The sequence below is a fragment of the Nyctereutes procyonoides genome, unplaced genomic scaffold, assembly GCF_905146905.1.
Source record: "Nyctereutes procyonoides isolate TBG_1078 unplaced genomic scaffold, NYPRO_anot_genome, whole genome shotgun sequence".
Classification (NCBI taxonomy): domain Eukaryota; kingdom Metazoa; phylum Chordata; class Mammalia; order Carnivora; family Canidae; genus Nyctereutes; species Nyctereutes procyonoides.
In genome coordinates, this window is record NW_026575131.1 from 17,580,128 (window position 1) to 17,602,544 (window position 22,417).

General features: G+C 32.8%; 1 protein-coding gene across 1 annotated transcript; it reads left to right on the top strand.

Annotated features, from left to right (window-relative positions):
• Positions 1 to 18,477: 18,477 nt before the first annotated feature.
• LOC129522300 (40S ribosomal protein S29-like) lies at positions 18,478 to 18,807 on the top strand. Its single transcript, XM_055344456.1, has one exon. The coding sequence runs from the start codon at positions 18,506 to 18,508 to the stop codon at positions 18,674 to 18,676; it is 171 nt and encodes a 56-aa protein (XP_055200431.1). The 5' UTR covers positions 18,478 to 18,505; the 3' UTR covers positions 18,677 to 18,807.
• The last annotated feature ends 3,610 nt before the right edge of the window (positions 18,808 to 22,417 follow it).

The following is a 22,417-nucleotide window of genomic DNA, read 5'->3' on the forward strand; positions in this document are numbered from 1 at the left end:
GCAAGGTTTTCCTTATTTAGATTCAGTTCATTTACATCTGGAATCTTTAATTGGGATATGTCAATTTTTAATTGGTAATTATGGGCACTGCTTAATGATAAGGAACATGTAACTCATAAGTGTAACTTACTGGGAATAAAAGAGGATTTTATGATTAAATGACGTTTGGGTTTACCTTTGAAATGCATACACACAAAGTATACCCAAACCCACATAACAAAGACTTAAAAAACTGAACTGAAATTTAAACCACTCCCCATAAAAGACAAGACAGATCCTATAGTTTGAACATAACTGGACTAATTTTCTCCTGGGACAAAACCATCCACATCCCCAAGACGACTATAATAGCAAACAGAATCTATACAAAATAACATGAACAGTGACCAGCATAAAACTCAAAATTAATTGACATGGAAAGACCTAAGAAATGTGACCCTCTTTCTTTCTTTGAGGAAAAAAGTGTATGCAAGTGGAATGGGAGAGAAAGGGAGACAGAGAATCAGAAGCAGGTTTCATGCCCGGTGTGGAACCTGATGCAGGGCTTGATGACATGAGCTGAAATCAAGACCTGGATCCTTAACCAACTGAGCTATCCTGGCACCCAAAACTGTACCCATTTTTTAAAAAGACAACAGATGCAAAGCCTAAGATGACCCAGAATTTGGAACTATCATGACAAAGACTTAATACTAACTACTACTATGTGTTAGAACTTTCATAACAAATACATATAGAATAAATACAGAGATAGGAAATATCGCACAGAAATAAAAATATTTTTAAAAAATGAAGTTTTAAAACTTAAAAGTACACTATCCTAAATAAAAGATTTACTAGATGGGCTTGATAACAGAATATACATAACAGAGAATGGTGTCTGCAAACTCAAAGATAGATGAATAAAAATTGTTCAAACCCAAGAAAACAGGAAATAAAAGATGATTTAAAAATTAAACAAGAAAAAAAATTAAACAAGAATTAGGTACAAATGAAACCACAATAAAATACCTAAAGTAAGTGGATTTCTTGGATTTCTTGAAGGAGAAGATAAAGAGATGAGGGCACAAATGGATTTAAAAAGAATCTTTTGCAAATATCCTAAATTTGATGGAAAACATAAATTTATAGAATCTAGAAGATCACTAAATTCTAAATAGGACAAATTCTAAGAAAATCATGTGTAGACACATAATAACCAAATAGCAAAATCCAAAGATATCTCAAAAACTAAAAACATTATATGAAGAGGGATAATAATTTGAAAACTATGGATTTCTGATCAAAATTTACCTAGAGTAGCCAGTATATAGACATTGGTAAGGTACTGACATGAAAAACAGAAACAAAATAACTTTCAGCCCAGACTATATATATCCAACACAAATATCCTTCAAGAATAAAGATAAATAAAAGAATCAAGGAATCAATCTCAAATCAAGGAACAATGAAAACAATTTATCGTCAGCCAATCTAAATTACAGGAAAAAAATAAAGTTCTTCAGGATGAAGGAAAATGATACTGGAGGGACTACTGAATCTTTAGCAATGAATGAAAAGATTGAGATAATTATAAAAAATGTTTTTTAAAAATGCAACTGATTAATTTTGATAGCTAGATACAAATATCAAGGTCTTAAATTAGATATTTGCCCCTGATTATTGAGATTGGTCAAATGTGTTGTGTCACTTGGATGCTTCCTTTTAGAACAAAAGTACTCATTTCTCCACATGCCAGGACTTGTTGGCTACTAAAGGCTCACAAGTGAGACCTACTCAAGAAATGCCCTCATTCAAGGAGAGCTTCCTCATCCACTTTGTGACTCTTTCCCAGGGGCCAACCTCATTCAATGAGCTCTATATTTGGGTATAAAAGCCCATCTGCTTTGTCTCAATTTGGAGCAACCCTGAAACGTCATTGTAGTCCCTCAGCTCTCCACAAAATCAGCTGATAGTCTTTGTTTTAATCACACTACAGTTCAAATTTTGTCAGTCTGCATGATCTTATTTCATTACTCCTTGTAGATGTGATTTCAAAGGGCCCTCTCCAACAAACTTAGTGCATGCAAATCTGCTTCCAGTCTGTTTCCTGGGTAACCTGACCTAAAAGAGTTTAACATATACAGAACCCTTGTAAAGCTGAATCCTTTGGGAAAAAATGAAAGATGAGGGGACGAGGAAAGAACAAACATCACAGTAATTTTCACTTGGAGATAATTATTTAGATTGTTTTTCTCAGTATGATTGGCTAAATAAAACACATTCATGGAAATCCTCTGAAAGGCAAATGATAGTGTGGAGACTTGCTTTCTATCTAAACTCCATCAACTCTAAGATCTTGTATGGTTTCAATCTACCACTGGTCTCAATGCCAAAGATAAAATAAATAGAACACTATTAGAAAGTGAAAAAAAAAATGAGAAAATGCTCTCTTGAGCCATAAAGAGTGTAGAGAAAAAGATGCTGAGTTATCATAAGGAGCAATAGCTATTGACTGGCATTCACAGCAAACAGACCAAATCTTCTTTTATAGGCAATGACAGATTCATCCTGAAAAAAAATCTCAAATTCTTTCCTTAGGTCAAGCCATTAAAAAAAATCACATAAACACTCAATCACTGTTAAATGTTGAGGATTAAAGATATTTTGGTTGAGATTTTTGCTTATCCTATTTCTACTGGTTGAAAAAAATTCCAGTCATTCATAACAATTCCTTTCATTATGAAACTAGGTACACTATTGCATATAGTATCTCATTTATATTTTGTTATTAATCACACAGTATATTATTGTAGAATTATTGAAAAATACTTTGATGCCTGGGTGGCTCAGTCAGTTAAGCATCCAACTCTTGATTTTGGCTCAGTTCATGATCTCAGGGTGGTGAGATCAAGCTCCACTGGACGTGGAGCCTGCTTACCATTCTCTCTCTCCCTCTGCCCCTCTCCACCCACTCTCATCTCTCTCTCTCTTAAAAACAAACAGAAGAAGCAGAAATTGAACAACAGATTATAGGTAATCCAGACAGACATTGCAGGAGTCATGCTTTATGTTGCCTTTCTAATATTCCTTCCTCCCAAAGAACATACTATTTCTCCTCCAGGAACCTCCAGACCCTCTCTCCCCAAATGAAATATACACATGCATATGACTTACCCTATCCTTTACTTTAAAAAAGTAAAGTGGTTATCTCAGGCCTAAATAATCAACCAATAATTGGTTCAGTAATAGTACCTGCATCACAACAGGCCAATAAATGTTGGGGTATTGTAAGCAGAAATTAAGGAAGATTTCTTTATTTTTTCTAGCTGAGAATGCTAAGATGGTAGGAAATGTTTTTACATATGGCCATCTTGGCCACCATATGTGGTGGTCCTTCCTGAAACTAAAACTAACACAAATAAAGCAAAATAAAGCTAAAGCCTTAGAGTTCATGACATCTAAGCCTTTGAATTCGGTTGTATCTGAATCTCTTTTGAACTTTACTGTTTGTGTTAAATAGTCCCTTTCTTCTTAAGCATACTTGAATTTTGTTTGCATTACTTACAACTGAAAGAGCTTCAATAATATATAACTGTTCATAATGCTGATTATTTTCTCCTGGCTATATTTAAATAAATGTACACAGTTTAATAGATAATAGGAAGACAACAAAATTGAGAAATATTTCATTTTCTCTACATAAAACTATCAAGTATAGCAGGTAAGGTAAATATTATTAATCATAGCTTACAGACAAATCAGAGAACAAGGGACAAAATCAGATTTTGAACTGGAACTCAAGTCTTGTTAACATTTGGTATTTTATGTGTTATATATATATGTATGTATTTATGTATATATGTATGTATTTATATTTTACATATATAAATATATAAATGACACAACATTGTCCTTCAACTTTCTCATCATCTTAATAAATTATTTCCTAGATATTAATAAAAATTACTTACCATGTGAGAGTGAAAATGAAGGAAGAAATTATGAGCTTATAAAGACTTTATCAGTCCCCAAAATTAGAAATCGAGAAAATAATGATATTGAAAATGGAACCAGGATCTGTGAGAGTTTGGATAAAGGTTTGAAACCATCCATTCCTTCATTCAACATGTGTGTCTCATGCCTTCTTGGTTCAGGGCCTTGTCAGAATACTGGGAATTCACTGTGATCAGGGCCTATCTGGCCTCTTCCCTCATGGCATTACAGAAAGAGACAAAACACATCCAAGTGTGTACACAAATTCCAACTCTGGCATGTATAATGTATGGGAGATATTTTGGTGCAAATGAGTTCATAAGATGATTTGATGTAACAAGGAGAACTAAGGAATGCCTTTGAGGGTAATGATGCTTAAACTGAGATCCTGAGCATTAACCAGCTTAAAAGGGAGAGAAAAGTGGTGGCTTAGCAGTTGAGCATCTGCCTTCAGTTCAGGGCGTGATCCTGGGATCCAGAATTGAGTCCTACATTGGACTCTTTGCAGGAAGCCTGCTTCCCCCTCTGCCTGTGTCTCTGCCTCTCCCTCTCCCTCCCCCTGTTCGTGCTCTTCCATTCTCTCTCTAATAAATAACATCTTAAAAAAAAAAAGCACACATAGAGAAAGAGATTGTTGCAGAAGAATATAAATGAATTAACAATCTTTTCTTTGCAATATGTAGCCTAACTTTCTCTTGCTTCAATTTAAGATATTTTAAGACAATACTTTTTCTGTGCTAATCTTTCCTAGAACTGTACAATTTAGATGTGGAAGAGATCTTAAAAATATTCTAAAATAACACTTCACCTTTAAGGATGGAGAAACTAACCCCTGTCTCCCATTGTGATTTGTACAAGGGCACCCAGTGAAAACAGTACAAGTGATTAGTTATTTTTCAAAAAAACAATTCTTGCCAAACTAAATCCCAATTTCTATATCTAACCATTATCTTGTCAATCTTTTAATCCTTTCATTGACTCTCCACTTTTCCTATATCTTTGTTAAGCTATAGAGCTCAAAGTGTGTTACACAGTACCTAATGACAGCATACCGAAATAAAACACAGTGGGTTAGATTCCTGCAGTTTTTCACATTATCCCTAAAATATTTGTGCCTGAATGTTGAGTTGCTATCTGAATAACCTTATAAATTTTACACCAATATGTAAAATTTTCTGTCATAATGCAACTATAATTGATTTTGTACATTGAGATATAGGTTTTTCAAAAAATCTATTTTTATTAAGAAAAACAGTCCAAACAGTTCTTTTGAAAAGAGACCATAGATAAGAAAGCAACAAAGAATGATATTTGCTACTAGAGTGCAAAGCATCTGTTATTAAAGTAATTGTTGAAATAACTGTTTTGCTATTAGTTAATTATTTGACAATAAATTGCCTAATAATAGATTTATTGAGAGCCTCAGAATTCACATTGGTTGTAAATTTATTCAAACATTTTCTCTTGCTCTTTTTTTAACGATATATTTATTTATTTTAGAGAGTGAGGGGGGGCAAGACAGAGAGAGAGGGAGACATTCCCAAACAGACTTTGTACTAAGCACAGAGCCAGATGCAGGGCTTGATCCCATGACTTTGAGATCATGACCTATCGTGGCACCTGGGTGGCTTAGCAGTTGAGCATCTGCCTTCGGCTCAGGGCATGATCCTGGGATCCAGAATTTAGTCCCACATCGGGCTCCTTGCAGGGAGCCTGCTTCTCCCTCTGCTTGTGTCTCTGCCTCTCAGTCTCTCTGTGTCTTTCATGAATAAGTAAATAAAATTTTTTAAAAGAGAGAGAGAGAATGAGAGAGAGAGAGATATCATGACCTGAGCCAAAACCAAGAGTTGGGCATTTAACCAGTCATATCACCAAGGTACCCCTTCTCTTGCTCTTAAATCCTTTTCAGAATCAGTTATAAAGTTTAAATCTGTCTTGATTTTTATCTATCATCTTTCCTTTATTCTTTTTTGGTAATGAAATGGATTAAAAGTTCTGAGCCATCTCAGAACCATCTTTCATCTATCATGAAAAATTATATCCAGAAAAATATTGCTTTTGAATAAAGTATAACTTTAAAGATAAAGTAACAAAAAAGCAAGCAATTGCTTCTTCATTATTGTACATCAATTAATATATTTATTGTAATATAGGCATATAATAAAATTAGTGTATAAAATATATAATGAAAAGCAATCACCTTCCCATTTCTTTTATTTTGTCATTATTTTAATTTTTATTCTTTTGTAACTTTAACAATATTTTTACAGCTCTATTTCTTGTGCCATAACCCCCAGTAAATGACAGTTCTGTCAAGTTAAATCCTTATTTTTCATCTTCTCCCACTAATTTTCACCTCTTACCTTTTCTCAAGTGTCTGTTTGTATATTTTAAGGTTAAAGCTAACATTACATTGTATATTCATAATCTTTACCTGAGATTTTGTATAGATTTATTAATAAAGTTTAAAACTAACAGCCTGTATCAACATTATTATGAGTGTCTTAAGTTCATGTAAGTATTTGTCAGATTGAGACCTTTCTAAACTACGGATCCAATATTATGATCCCCAAGTAGTTCTGAGGATAATATTCCTAGGTAAACAGACTGCTTTTTTTATACTCCTTTACTTAAAACCATTACATGCATCAGTTTGCTTCCTATTTGCTTGGATAATGATTTTCCTATACAAAATTTGATTTTGCCTACCACTCTAATTGCTTTTCCTTTTTCTTCTTGACCAAAAACCAGAATAACTACAAGCTTCACCATAGCTCCAATCTATCATATATATTGACAAAAATATCATATATTGTATAAGGTCTTTTTATGCAAATACATAAATTCCAAAGTGCTATAATCTGCTCTAATTTAAGATCAGAGTCACTTGGTAAAAGATTATTACCCTAGAATTTCTCAGCTCTCCTACATCACATCGACATGTTCTAAATCTCATAAACTTGGTTTCCTTGGCTGTCTTCTTCATTTTGCTAGTGTATTTCAAGAAAATCCTATGATACACAAACGGTAAATTTTAAGAGTTTTGAATATTTTAAATATCCCAACCTACTGATATTTTGGGTGGGTATAGAATTCTAGATTTGATATATTTTTTTTTCCTCAGGACTTTAAAGGCATTGCTTCATTAACTTTTATCATTTCATGTTCTGATACCTGTCTACTTTACTTTGTACATATTCCATCTTGTCCTTTGGTATTTTTAACTTAATAGTTTTAGGATTTTTTTAATCAGTGTTATTACATGTGACTTAGTGTAGCTCTTTCCACATTCATCAATGAATCCTTTCATTTTAAATACATAATTCTCTTCCTCTTTGGAAGATTTTCTTGTGCAATTTCTGTGATGATTTTCCATATTCTTAACTTTCTCTAGGGCCATAATTCAAATGATGAATGTCCTATAATATTTCTCCATTTCCTCCCAAATAAATACCTATGCTCAAATCCTTGTTTCAAGTTCTGGTTCCAGAGGAAACCAAATCAAGGCACCAGGTAACATGAAAACAGACTTTAAACTGCCTCATACATTAAAGTATTAAATAAAATTAGTCTTTTGGGGAAGTGAGAATGAAGTTATATATCTGTATGTTGAAGTAATGATTTAATTTCAGTTTTCACCTGAAACTGTACAGTTTTTTTCACATTTATGAAAAGTGATTATCAGAAATCAATGGAAGAAAATGAAAACAGCTGTACTACTTTTTTAAATAGAAAAAATAAGAAATCAATCTTTATTTTTCAGAGTTGTTAAGAAGTTCTGGGTTCTGGGTAAAGGTAGAGGACTGCAAATATAACATAATTGCCATTCTCTAAGCACAAAAATATGAACTACCACTCTCTTGAAAAAAAGAAATAATAGCAAAACCAAACCAAAAAATACAAACAAGTAAAAGAGGATAACCTAACAGAATTTGCTTGAACTGAACAACTTGTATACAAGGAAATTAAAAAAAAAAAACACAGAAGAGTCTTTAGCAGATAATATTGGTGATAAACCACTTGATTCCTAACACTATTCTCATGCGTTAGCCCCTTTACTAATTAGTTAATAAAATCTCATGACTACTCACTGTAAATGCTTTCCAAAATTTGGAATGAAGCAACTGAGTAGACATCCATTTTATCTGTTCCTTTTGTGTGGAGAAGTAATGGAATCTATAGGTAAACCCAAAGAAGATAACAAAGGGAATAACTCAATTAACTAAAGACTCCTCCAGGGCTACATATCAGAGGTGAAAAGATTCCAAAGCCTATGTTTTCCATGAAAAAAAAATCCAATTAGAGAGACTGAAATCTGCTTCAGGACTTCTGCTTCCAAAACTTCTTTTGAGCTCTCCTGACTCCCCTCACCTTCACACCCTTTACCCTACCATTCCTTCTTGATCTGCAGGAATGTGGTTAAGATATACAATCACCAACTCTCATCTCTAGCTTGGAGGGGAAGACAAATTAGACACTAGAGGAGAGAAGTCAAGATCCATTCACTCTGAGTGCAAAAGAGTTAATGGGCAGGATATCGTCAGCAGAATCAAGATGAAAGAAAGGCAGTAATAATGCAGATATAATTCAAAGGACAGAAAGCATGAAGAAAAAAAGAAGGCAGAAAGGGAAGGAGCAATGGAGAAATTTAAAAAGGAGGGGAAGTAGGATGTAATAGGAAAGTAAATAATCAGTTTCAGAAAAAAATTAAAATCTCAAATAGAATGAAATTCCTCATAATTGCTTCACAAAAGAGGACAAATTAGTAAGAATATGAATTTAACAAAACAGCGTATAACAACAATAAATAAATGACAGTAGGAGATGAAAATCACAAACAAACACTGCAGGGCAAAGGGGTGTCATCATTACAATGCTAGACAATAAGTTTAAAAATAGGAAGGAGTTGGATGCCTGGGTAGTTCAGCAGTGGAGCCTCTGCCTTCAGCTCAGGGCATGATCCCAGAGTCGTGGGATCGAGTCCCACATCAGGATATCTGTAGGGAGCCTGCCTCTCCCTCTGCCTAAGTCTTTGCCTCTCTCTCTGTGTGTGTCTTTCATGAATAAATAAATAAAATCTTTTAAAAAATAGGAAGGATCCAAATAGAAGAAGAACTAAATCATGATATAAAAGGAATAATTAAGGTAAGCAAAATGAATACAAGTGAAAAAGTCAAAAGAATTTAATTTATCATGACATTATTTCATAGAAAACTAAAAAAGCTGGCAAAGGAGATGGAATTATGTAAGAATTCTTTTTTCTTTCAATAAGGAAAAACTATAAATTTAATAATCTTTCATGTTTCAAAGTTGATGCAGATACTTCACTTTTAGAAAGAGCTTAGTATCCCAAAGATGGGGGGGAAAAAAAGAATTCTTTAAGCACCCAGAAAGGAAAACACACTAACCTAACTAACTAATAGAGAAAAACCAGGCTGGCTGTCTATGGACATACCTGCGGCAAGATTCGATGTCCGAAGATAATAAAGCAACATCTACAAATGTCTGAGTGAAAGCAAATATAAACCAAGAATATTATCAACACTGTAAATGTCATTCAGTTATTTGAAACAAAAACAGAGATAACTTGAGATAAAGAATAGAATCCAACTATTAATGCATTTTATAATCTCTTTTTTCAACCAAAAGGATCATTTATTAATATTTCTTGCAGTGGAAAAATATTTATTTGAAGTTCATTTATTTACTCAATTTTGAGGTTCTCATCTGCTATTAAATTTAAAAATTCAAATTACTACTCTGAAATTAAAAGTAGCTGTAATTATGTGACCTCTTTATGCCTATTATTCTCTTTACCTCTCTACTACATGTAAAATATGAAATGTAATGTTCATAGCAGTGGGTTGGGTTTATAGTGTATTTTATTGTTATTGTTTTCATTTTCATCTTGCAATTAATCACTGTGTAATTGTTTAATTATTTAATTGGTTACACTGTGCAGGTATAATTTTAATAAAATCAATAGAGTAGTAAATTGAGATAGAGAGAGGAGCAAAAAAAGGAGGAGGAAAACAAGCAGAATAAAGAAAGCAAATAGGCTAAGATTTCCACAGGAAGGGAAAATATGGATCAGTGTTATTTTGCTATATGTATTTTTCTGAACTGTGTAAATATTCAGAAGTAGTTTTTTAAGTGAAATCAACATTTTATGAAACTCTGTATTCACAGCTAATTATTCCTACAATTAAAACTTCTAAGATTTTAATTCCTACAATTAAACTTCTAAGAAGTTTAAGAAATAGCCAAATATTTCTAAAATACTGTGTAAGAGTCATTAAGCTAACCCGCAGCCAGAAAGGGATTAAGGGGAAGAAAAGGAGGGAAAGATGTTTTCTCCCCACTTTCTCATCACAAAATGTATTAAGGACTGATTATATATTTATGAAATAGCAAATTCCAATGTCAGAGAGATGTCAGTCTTCTCGTCTACCCAGACTGATTCCAGTTTGCCCCCACATCCCCTATGACATGGAATTGAATCCTCTCACTGGTTTCAACAAGAATTCTGAACATATTAATTTATTTTGATAAATTTTATGGCCTTTACTAAAATTTTATGGTTACTAGGTGTGTTCAGGTCACAAGTGCAACATATTTTACTCAAAAAGTATCTTTTCAACTTTTTTTAAAAGTTTTTTTTAAAAAGACTTTATTTATTCATGAGAGACAGAAAGAGAGAGAGAGAGGCAGAGACATAGGCAGCTCCGTGCAGGGAGCCTGATGTGGGACTCCATCCCAGATCCCGGGATCATGCCCTGGACTGAAGGCAGGTGCTCAACCGCTGAGACACCCAAACGTCCTGTAACTTTTTTGTTCCCTTAAGTTCCTTCGTTGTATGTTTTAGGCAGTGAATTTATTTATTCTTTTTTTTTTTTTTTTTTTTTTTTTTTTTTTTTGAGAGAGAGAGAGAGAGGGCATGAGAGCACATGGAGAGGGGTTGGGGAGGGAAGGGAGAGGGGAAGAGAGAGAGAATCTCAAGTAGGCTCCATGCTCAGCACAGTGCCCAATCCAGGGCTCAGTCTCATAACCCTGAGATCATGACCTAAGCAAAATCAAGAATCCGATGCTTAATGAATGGACTTGAGCCACCCAGGCATCCTGGCAGTGAATTCTTTTTTGAAATCCTTTTGCCACAAGGCAGTGCCTAGGCCCTCTTATACAAACTTCTACTCCAAGATATTCCTAAGGTAACTAAAATCTCTCTCATCTTTATAAAGCATGGATCTTCAAACATGGCTCAGGCCCTACTGCCATGTTTCCATGCCCAAGCCTGTTACTGCAAGGAGCCACCAGTTAATTATAAATTTATTACAGTAGTTTTATGCACTTGGAGACTTTTAATATACAACAGAAAAATGGTATTGATTCATTTGATTTCTCCTTGAGGTAGACAAATTCTACAGTGGTTCCCAAAACACTGGCCCCTTTCTGTACATTTCTGAATAATCAATCTTCTTCCCCTGGGTATAGGTGAGACTGGTGACTACCATGAAAGAGTCATTGCCTTAAGTTACACCACATGACAAAGTTAGTGAATGTGATAATCACACATGATATGTGATAATCATAACATGATTATGCTATGTTAAATAAGACCTTGCCAATGGAGACTAATGAGAGCTCCTCCTGCTGGTTTTGCAAAAATAAATTGCTATATTGTGAGAGCACCACATGGCTAGGTTTTGAGGGCAGCCTCCAAGAACTGAGAGTGAACCCCAACTAATAGTCATGAAGGACATAGATCCTATAACCTCAAGGAAATTCTGTGAAAAATACTGGTGTGATCTTGTAAGAGGACCCTAAATCTAAGGTGAAACTGTAACCCCAGCCAATACCTGAATTTCAGCTAGGTGAGAACTTGAGCACAGGACCCAGGTAACACATACCTAGACACTTAACTCACAGAAAGTGAGATAATAAATCTTTGTTCTTTGATGTTATTAAATTTCTGACATTAGTAACAGCAGCAAAAAAAACAGGATATTTGGTAAGTGAGCAAAATTAAGTAAACAATAAAAATTAGAATATAGAAAACAAATTAGTGGAAAAATACATGAAGGAAAAAGTAGACAAAAATTCAGTAGAAATATAGAATATTTACACAATTACCATCAATCACTTCGAATGAGTTGACTTTTATAAAACAATACAGTCACCAAAGGTAGAATACATTTTTTCATGTTCTCATGGAATATTCATAAGATTCAGCATAATTTGGACCATAAAAATGTCTCAGTTAACTTAAAATAAATTTAAGAAGATTAAGTTTAAAACCAAAGGGAATTTTAAATGAAATAATAAAAAATTGAAAAAAGCTAATGAGGTAAATGACAAATAATAGATATATAAAGGTAGCAGTTGCATCTTTGGAAAAAAACTAATAAAACTTATGAACTCCTACTATGCTAATAAATTCAGAAACTCAGATAAAATAAATTCCTTGAAAAATAAAAATTACAGAAACTGCAAATATCTTCTCCCATTCCATAGACTGCCTTTTAGTTTTGATGATTGTTGCCTTTGCTGTGCAGAAGCTTTTTATTGTGATGGTCTCAACAGTTATTTTTGCTTTTGCTTCCCTTGCCTCAGGAGAAATATTTAGAAAGAAGTTAGTATGGCCATGTAAAAGAGGTTTCTGCTTGTGTTCTCTAGGATTCTTATGATTTCAAGTCTCACATTTAGGTATTTAATCCATTTTGAATCTATTTGTGTATATGGTGCAAGAAAGTTGTCCAGATTTATTCTTATGAAGGTAGCTGTCCAGTGTTCCCAACACCATTTGTTGAAGATATTTTTTCCCATTGGATATTATTTCCTGCTTTGTTGAAGTTTAATTGACCATATAGTTGAGGGTTAACTTCTGGGTTTTCTGTTCTTTTCTATGGATCTACACCTATTTTGGGGCTAGTGCTATGCTTTTTTGATGACTACAGCTTTATAATAGAGCTTGAAGTCTGGAATTGTGATGCTTCCAGTTTTGTTTTTCTTTTTCAAGGTTGTTTTGGCTACTTGGGACCTTTTGTGGCTCCATACAGATTTTAGGATTGTTTGTTATAGCTCTGTGAAAAATGCTGTTGGTATTTTGATAGGGAATGCATTAAATGTATACATTCCTTTGAGTAGTATAGACATTTTAAGAATATTTGTTCTTCCAATCCACAAGCATAGAATGTCTTTCCATTTCTTTGTGTCTTCTTCAATTTCTTTCATCAGTGTTTCATGGGTTTCAGGCTATAAGTCTTTCTCCTCTTTGCTTAGGTTTATTCCTAGGTATCTTATGGTTTTTGGTGCAATTGTAAATGGAAGAGATTCTTTAATTTCCTTTTGCTGCTTCAGTACTGGTATATAGAAATGCAACCAGTTTCTGTATATTGATTTTGTATTTTGTGACTTTACTAAACTAGTATATTAGTTCCAGCAGTTTTTTGGTAGAGTGTTTTAGGTTTTCTATATAGAGTATCATGTCATCTGCAAGAAGAGAAAGTTTTACTTGTTCCTTGCCAATTTGGATGACATTTATTTATTTATTTATTTATTTATTTATTTATTGAAGACTTTTATTTCTTTTTGTTATGTGACTCCTGTGACTAGGACTTCTAGTACTATGTTAAATAAGTGGTGAGAGTGGACATCCTTGTCTTGATAGTAGAGGAAAAGCTCTCAGTTTTTCCCTATTGAGGATGACACTTGCAGTAGGTTTTTCATATATGGTCTTTATTATGTTGATGTTAAACTCCCTCTAAATCTATTTTGTTGAGGGTTTTTATCATGAATGGATATTGTATTTTTTTTCAAATGCTTTTTCTGCATCTATTGAAAAATGATCATTTAGTTCTTTTCTTTTATTAATGTGGTATATCATGTTGATTGATTTGTGAAATACCGTATCTGATAAAGGGTTAGTATCCAAAATATATAAAGAGTTTATAAAATTCACCACCCAAACACCAAATAATTCAATTTAAAAATGGGCATCAGACATGAAAAGACATTTTCCTAAAGAAGACATACAGACGGCCAATAGACACATGAAAAGATGCTCAGTATCACTGATCATCAGGGAAATACAAATCAAAGCTACAGTGAGGTATCATCTTCCAAATGTCAGAATGACTAAAATCAACAACACAAGAAATGATAGGTGTTGATGAGGATGTAGAAAAAAGAAGAATCCTCTTGCACTATTGGTGGGAATTCAAACTGGTGCAGCCACTCTCTGAAAAACAGTATGGAGTTTCTTCAACAAGTTAAACATAGAACTACCCTATGATCTATCAATTGCACTACTAGGCATGTATCCCCAAAATACAAAAATATTAATTCAAAGTGATACACACAACCCAATGTTTATAGCAAGGTTATTTACAATAGCCAAACTATAGAAACATCCTAAGTGTCCATTAACTGATGAATGGAAAAGATGTTGTGTGTGTGTGTGTGTGTAATTAAATATTACTCAGCCATTAAAAAGAAAGAAGAAGAATGAAATCTTGCTATTTGCAATGACATACATGGAGCTAGAGAGAATAAGTCAATCAGAGAAAAACTAATACCACATGATTTCACTCATCTATGAAATTTAAGAAACAAACAAATGAGCAAAGGGGGAAAAAGAGACAAATTAAGAAACAAACTCTTAATTACAAAGAACAAATTTATGGTTACCAGAGGGGAGAGGGTGGGGGAGGATGGATTAAATAGGTGATGGGGATTAAGGAGTAGACTTGTCATGATGAGCACCAGATACTGTATGGAATTGTTGAATTGCTATATTGTAAACCTGAAAATAATATAACACTGTATTATAACTAACTGGAATTAAAATAGAAACTTAAAAAAATCCCACAGAAATCTTTGAGTCTAGATCCTTTCACTTATGGGTACTATCAAACATTTAGGATAGAAATAATATGAATCTTTCAAATTAAAAGAAGGAGCACTAATTAACTTGATTTATGAAATCAGCATAACTGTGATAGCACAACCCGACAAAATAAAGGCAGACCAATTAACATTCATGATCATAAATACAAATAGCTTAAGGCAATATTAGTAACTAACATCTAACAATATATAAAAATAATATATCATAAACATGTAGAATTTATTCCAAGAATACAAGGTTAATTTAACATTAGAAAATTAATCAATGTAAATTACAGTGATAAAATGAGATAGAGAAACATAGTATCATTATAATAATTGGAATGATAAAAGATTTTCAGGAAAATATAAATAGAAGGAAAAGTCTTCAATCTGACAAAAAGCACTGGTAAGAAAAACTAAATCTCTACTTAATGTGAACCATTGAAGGCTTTGCCCCTAACATAAGAAACAAGAAAGGGTATCTTCTCCCACCACTTCTATTCAACATTGTACTAGAAGTCTAGCCACTAAAATGAAACAAAAAAAAGTAATAAAAAAGGAAGGGAAAGAAAAATTAATATTTTATGCATTATTTATGACATAAATATGTATATAGGAAAAACTCAAGATTTTTTTTAAATACTGGAATTAGTGAATTTAGCAAGGCCAAGGGATAATCAAAGTCCAATGATAGGTCTATATCTCATTAGAGAGCAATTGGAAAATAAAATTGTAACATACAATTTGCATGTCTAAATATCAAATAAGTAGGTATAAATTGAGTGCAATCTCCACCTACACCACAAACCATAAACAATTGTTGAGAAAAACCAAAGATGATCTAAATAAATGGAGAAATACACCATAAGATGGATTGAAGGACATCACTTTCTGTTCTCACCAAAACAAACAATTGGTTGAACTAAATCCCAGTCAAAATTGTTGCAGGATTTTTAAAGAAACTGACAAGTTGGTTCTAAAATTTATTATGAAAAAAATAAAATACATAAAACACTAGCCATAAAGGTCTGTTAATACGGATAAATTAGACTTCATCAAAATATAGAATTAAGAAAATAAAAATGGAAGGTAGAGATGTGGATATTTATCTTCAATATATACATCTTATATAAACAATATTTATATAAACTTATATAAACAATATTTATTTTTACACTGCTATAAAAATAATGAAAAATAACAAAAATATGCGTATATCTAAATAGACATTTCACAATAGAAGATGTACAACTGACCAATAAGCAAGTGAAAAAAAAGATCTACGCTACTAGTCATCAAGCATGTGCAAACTGAAACTAGAATTAGTTTCCATTTTGTACATACTTACATGGTTAAATTTTGAAAGGCTGACAATACCAAATGTTGGTAATCAGGTGGAGCAACTGTAGCTTTCATACATTGTTGATGGGAGCATAAACTATTACAAGTTGGGATATATGTTTGGCAGTTTCATAGAAAGTTAAATATATCAGCACCCTATGACACAAAAACTCACACTTAGATCTTCACTCAGGAGACATAAAGACCTATCTAAAAATAATTTTTCTAAGAAGGTTCTTAGCAGTCTTATATACAATAGCCAAAAAATTAAAAACAATCCAAATGTCTATCTTCAGAAGAGTGGTATAAACAACATGTGTAGCATATTCATACAATGGAATACTACTAGTCAACAATAAAAGGAACAAGGGTTGATAAATGTAGCAACATGGAATCATCGCAACATTATGTGGCATGATAGAGACCAAACACTTTTCTATGAATTCACAGGATTGGCACAAGTAAATTTTGGTGACAGAAATAAGATTGTGTGGACTCAGTGAGGAAATTGACTAGAAAGGGGCCGGAGGATGATCATAACGTTTTTTTGCCTTGTTTTGGGGTGTATACAACTGTTAGAATGCATCAAAATGAACATTTGACATCTGTGCCGTTCTTCTATTGCATGTGAACTATAACTCAATTCTAAAATGTGAATGGGATTCTTTCACAAATGTTCAAGAAGTGTTATTTTTTAAATTCTATTATTAATTTTACTTAAGCATACAGATTGTTTTTCCTCTTAAAAAGCATTTTTAGTACTTTAGCAACAAAATGCCCTCCCTGGAATAAAGTGCTATTATGATTCTGCCAGAGAGAAAACACTGTTATCATTGTGTCTCCTTAAATATTATTATATGGATAGATGATTTTATAGAGATGAAATTACCCATGTCTTTAGTACTAATTCTGACAGCCACAACAATACAAGTAATTGTATCTATCATTTCTTTAAGTGCTTGGGTAAGTATTAGGCACTTGATCTGTTATCTCTGGTAGTTCTCACAATCTGATTTCACCAATGAGGAAAATAAGCTCAAAGAAGTTATATAGCTTCTCCAGGGTCACATGGAATATAAGTCTGAGCTGGTTTTTGAAAAGAGATCTAATTGCACAGGCATTATTATGCCCAATATGCAACACTGGCATTTAATTAGACATGTGACATCATTCCTTTGACATAAAAAGCTTTTATTGATTTTTAAAAATTGTTACAGATGACTGTATCAGTCAGAGTTTAATAAGAGATAAAATACCACTAGGGTATTATACACACACAAACACACAATAACCATTATCCAATATAAAATAATATTAACATGTTATAGAATTATATATGTGTCTACTAACAGCAATTTATATATGCGTCTACTAACAGCAATTAAATTAAACTATGTTCATGGAGGCATCTGGGTGGTGCAGCTGGTCAAGCATCTGGCTCTTAGTTTCCACTCACATCATGATCTCAGGGTTGTGAGACAGAGCCCCAAGTTGAGCTCTGCCCACTGAGTAAAGTCTACTCGAGATTCTTGATCCCTCTCCCTCAACCCTCCCTGCCACTCTCTTTCTCTAAAATAAATACATCTTAAAAAAACATATTCATGGATCAGAAAACTAAATATTAAGATGATTCTCTACAATATGTTTTTTTAGATTCAACATTAAATCAATCAAAATCCCCACAGGATTTCTGTAGAACTTGACAAACTGATTATAAATATTACATGGAAATGTAAAAGCCATAGCTAAAACAGTTTAGAAAATGAATAACAGAGTTGAAGAACTTGCACTATATGGTCTCAAGACTTACTATAGAGCCTACAGTAATCAATAAATTAGAGTAAGAATACACATCATGGTCAATAGCACAAAGAGTCTAGAAATAGGTCTACCCTTATACAGTCCTTTGATTTATCCACAAAAGTGCCAAGGTGCCAGTTTGGAAAGCATAGTCTGACAAATGGTGTGGAAGTTATTGGGTATCCATAAACAAAATAATTAACCTTGATATTTACCTCACATGATACACAAATATTAATTTGAAATTGACCATAAACTAAAATATTATAGGTGGAAATAGAAAACTCCAAAAGAAAACATGGTAGAAAATGTTTATAACCTTGAGATGGGCAAATATTTCTTAGTTTGGACAGTTAAGTACAAATGTTAAGGACAAAATAGTAAATTGGATGTCATCAAATTAAAAAAAAAATTCTCTTCAAAAGGCACTCTTCAGTTTTTTGTTTTTTTTTTTTTTTTTTTTTTTTTTTTTTTTTTGCTTCATTGCATCCGAAAGAGCAAGATGGGTCACCAGCAGCTCTACTGGAGCCACCCGAGGAAGTTTGGCCAGGGCTCTCGTTCTTGCCGCGTCTGTTCAAAACGGCACGGTCTGATCGGGAAATACGGCCTCAACTTGTGCCGCCAGTGTTTCCGTCAGTACACCAAGGATATAGGCTTCATTAAGTTGGATTAAGTGAACTTCCTTGAATGGGTCATCCAAGATACCTACCTTAACTGCAGATGTCCAAGATACCTACTTTGATGCCAACTCATTGTACATAAAATAAAAATACTCCAATTATGAATGTTTTAATGTGAAAAAAAGGCACTCTTCAAAAAGAAAAACAAGCCATAGAATGGGGCAGAGATGGAAATAATGTATGATAAAAGACTTGTATTTAGAATGTAAAAGGATTCTAAAACTCAATAAGATGATAAACAACTCAATTTTAAAATATGGGCAACAAACTTGAACACACAAACCAAGTAAGATGTACAACTGGCATATAAGCATCTCAGAATATTTTCAGCATTAGTCATTAGTGGATATTAGAATATTTTCATTATTAGTCATCAGTGAAATTCAAAATAAAATCACAACATAACACTACTATACACTCACTAAATTTGCTAAAATTTTCAAGAGAATGACAATATTAAGTGCTGCTGAGAAGATGGAGCCACTGGAACTCTCATGTGTTGCTTTTAGGAATGCAAAATGATACCACCACTCTAAAAAACAGTCTGGCAATATATTAAAATATAAAATATACATTTTCCTAACAACCAAGAATTTCACCCCTACATAGTTACCCAAGAGAAAAGAAAATACATGTTAATACAAACTCTTGTACATACTTGTTCATTGTAACTCTGCTCTTAATAGCCAAAAACTAAAAGGAATCCACTTCTCAAATGGTTAATAGACATGTGTGTTATATGTGCAAATATGCTGTCACTTGGAAATTCACGACAAAGATATGTATTTTGTGTTTGTGTCCATAGAATGCAGTAGAATGTTAAAATGTTAAAGCATAGCTGTGTAGTGGGATAAACCTGAATTTGAATCTATCACTATGCCTTCTACTGACTGTGAAACCCTGGCCTTCCACCTAATGTCTCAGAACTTGAATTTCTTTATTTGTAAAATGGGAATTCTTTTAGTACCTACTCCATAAGCTTATTATAGGACAAAGTCCATGGCCCATCATGAACATGAATATAGTTGATTAGTTGTTATTATAATTATTATGAATAATAGTTGAATAATTAGTTATTATTATAATTATTAGTTGTTTCAATATTATTATATCTAAATAATCCTGATAATGTATTTATTAAATGCATTTCCATCACCATGAAACAATTTGACATTGTATAACATTTGTGAAAGCAGACATTTCACTTCATCAGAAGAGTAGATATAAAGTTAAAAGTCAGAATACTTATTTATTACATAAATCTTTCAGATCAAAACAATCTGAACCTTTATCCATTGTTTACCAAAAATTGCTAAATGTGAGACACTCAATAATTCTTTGTCAATGAATAGTTTCTTTTCTCTTATAACTCTGTGATTCTGTCATAAAAGATGATAAATATTGTTTTAAAGGTATATTTTCAGATGTATTCTAGCTCCTAGGTCACTAGTCTTTTCTCTGAGATGTGAAAAATATGTGAAATATATCCAATTCTACAGTAAATCAAAGATAATGGGATAGTGTAAATAGTGTAAATATAGTGTAAATGTCCTCAGTCAGTATTGAAAAGAATGATAGATAGATGATCATGATCATGATGATGATGAAGATATACACAGAGCTTATTTTCTCGATGTGAAGATAGTCACTTGAAAATCACATCTGACAAACTAATATATAATGCCTTCTTTTCATGCCTAAAATAGTTTTCTCTTTCCTAAAATCTCTGAATATGAGATTAGATCTATTAAAGAAACCGCATTCTTGGTTTGGATGCCTGAAAAATTTTTTCCACCAACCATACACCTAATTCATTTAGCTGTATGAATATTTAGTGAGAAACAGAGTTTCCCTCCTCTTCCTTGTTAATCTAGGAATCAAATTCCATATTTCTTTCCAAAATGAATTTTTGTGACTTAGACATTAAACATAAACTTTTTAAAAAATACCAGATGTAGGATAAAGAAGGAGAATAAATTTGCATAAGAGTTAGGCAAATACCAAAACAACCACTTCAAAATGTCAAGTTAAGGACACTATGAAAATTAAAGCATTTGAGAAAATGCATTATTTCTTACGATATGAAAAAAGTTGGAAAATCTTGTCCTCTTCATCTTATCATCACTTTTAACACCATTCTACTAGAGTTAAATTGGATATCTGGAATGCATACCTCATGATCTTCTTTGGGCTGAGGTGTGTAAAACCAGTTTTAACATTCGAATATCAATATTTTCTTAGACAGTAAATTCATTAAATACTATCAGCCACTGATGAAGGCATGAGTTAATGGAGGATATACCATATTCATGGATGGCAAGACTTAGTACTACAAAATCTACATCTTCCTTAACATTTACCTACTGTTCTGATGCAATCTGTCAGTTTCTTAGCAGATATTTTTGAAAGAAACTGACCACAGACTCCAAAATATGGTAATGAAAAGTCAAGAATAGCCAAAGCTATTGTTAAAAACAAAGATGAGGAGCCTTTGGTACCAGATGGCTATACTTCTTACAATTAAGACAGTGTGCTGTTGGTGCTAGGATATGTAAATATACCAATAGAATAGAATAGATCTGATCATCAAGTTCACACATATATGGTGACTTTACTGGTACCAAAGGTCCAGTGCAATGCACTGTAATGTAAATTGCCTTTTTAAAAATGGTTCTGTGTCTGGGGGTATTCTGCCAAATATACAAAAAATAACTGTAGATATAAACATGAAAGCTAAAACGAAACTCATTTGGAAGATAACCTAGGAATACATCTTCATGATCCTAGGTTGTCAAAGTTTCTTTAACAAGACACCAAAATAACCAAACATAATTATGGTCAAAGATCAACAAATTGGACTTCAAGAAAGGTCTAATTTTGTACATTTAAAGAAGGATCAACTGAATAGTGAAAAGTCAAGACACAAATTTGGGAAGGGTATTTGCCATATATCTATCTGACATAAGATCTGTATATGGAGTGTGTGTGTGTGTGTGTGTGTGTGTGTAAACAAATTTAAAAATTTTTAAAGATTTTATTTATTTATTCATGAGAGACAGAGAGAGGCAGAGACACAGGCAGAGAGAGAAGCAGGCTCCATGCAGGGAGCCCGATGTGGGACTCAATCACAGGACCCCAGGATCACACTCTGAGCCAAAGGCAGACACTCAACCGCTGAGCCACCCAGGTATCCCAAAAGCAAATGAAAAATTAACAAAATACCTGACCTGTCACTTTCACAAATATATATATATATATATACACATATATATGTGTATATATATATATTCAAATGAAAAGATGTTCAACCATAATAGTCATCAAGAAAGTGTAAATTAAAACACAATGTAATATGATTAGACAGTCTAAAGGCTAAAACCAAAAAGGCCAACAATATCATATGTTCTCTAGTATGTAGAAAACCTAGAATTCTCATATGCTGACAGTTTGGGCGTAAATTGGTATACTATTTTGGAAAGCTCCTTTCCACTATTTAATATATGCATACTTTATTACTTAGAAATATGTCTTCTAGGAGTACATCCAACAAGAATGTGTCTATATGTACAGCTAATCACATGCACGAAAATGCTCATAGCAGTATTATTGGAATTGCCAAAACCTAGAAATAATGCAAGTGTGTATGGACATTAGACTAGATATAGTATCATAAAAATTAGATACTTTGAAAATAAGTAGCTTTGAAAATAAACTACAATGATGTAATAATACAG

Coding starts and splice junctions, on each gene's coding strand:
- LOC129522300 (XM_055344456.1), top strand. CDS start 18,506: ATGGGTCACCAGCAGCTCTACTGGAGCCACCCGAGGAAGTTTGGCCAG.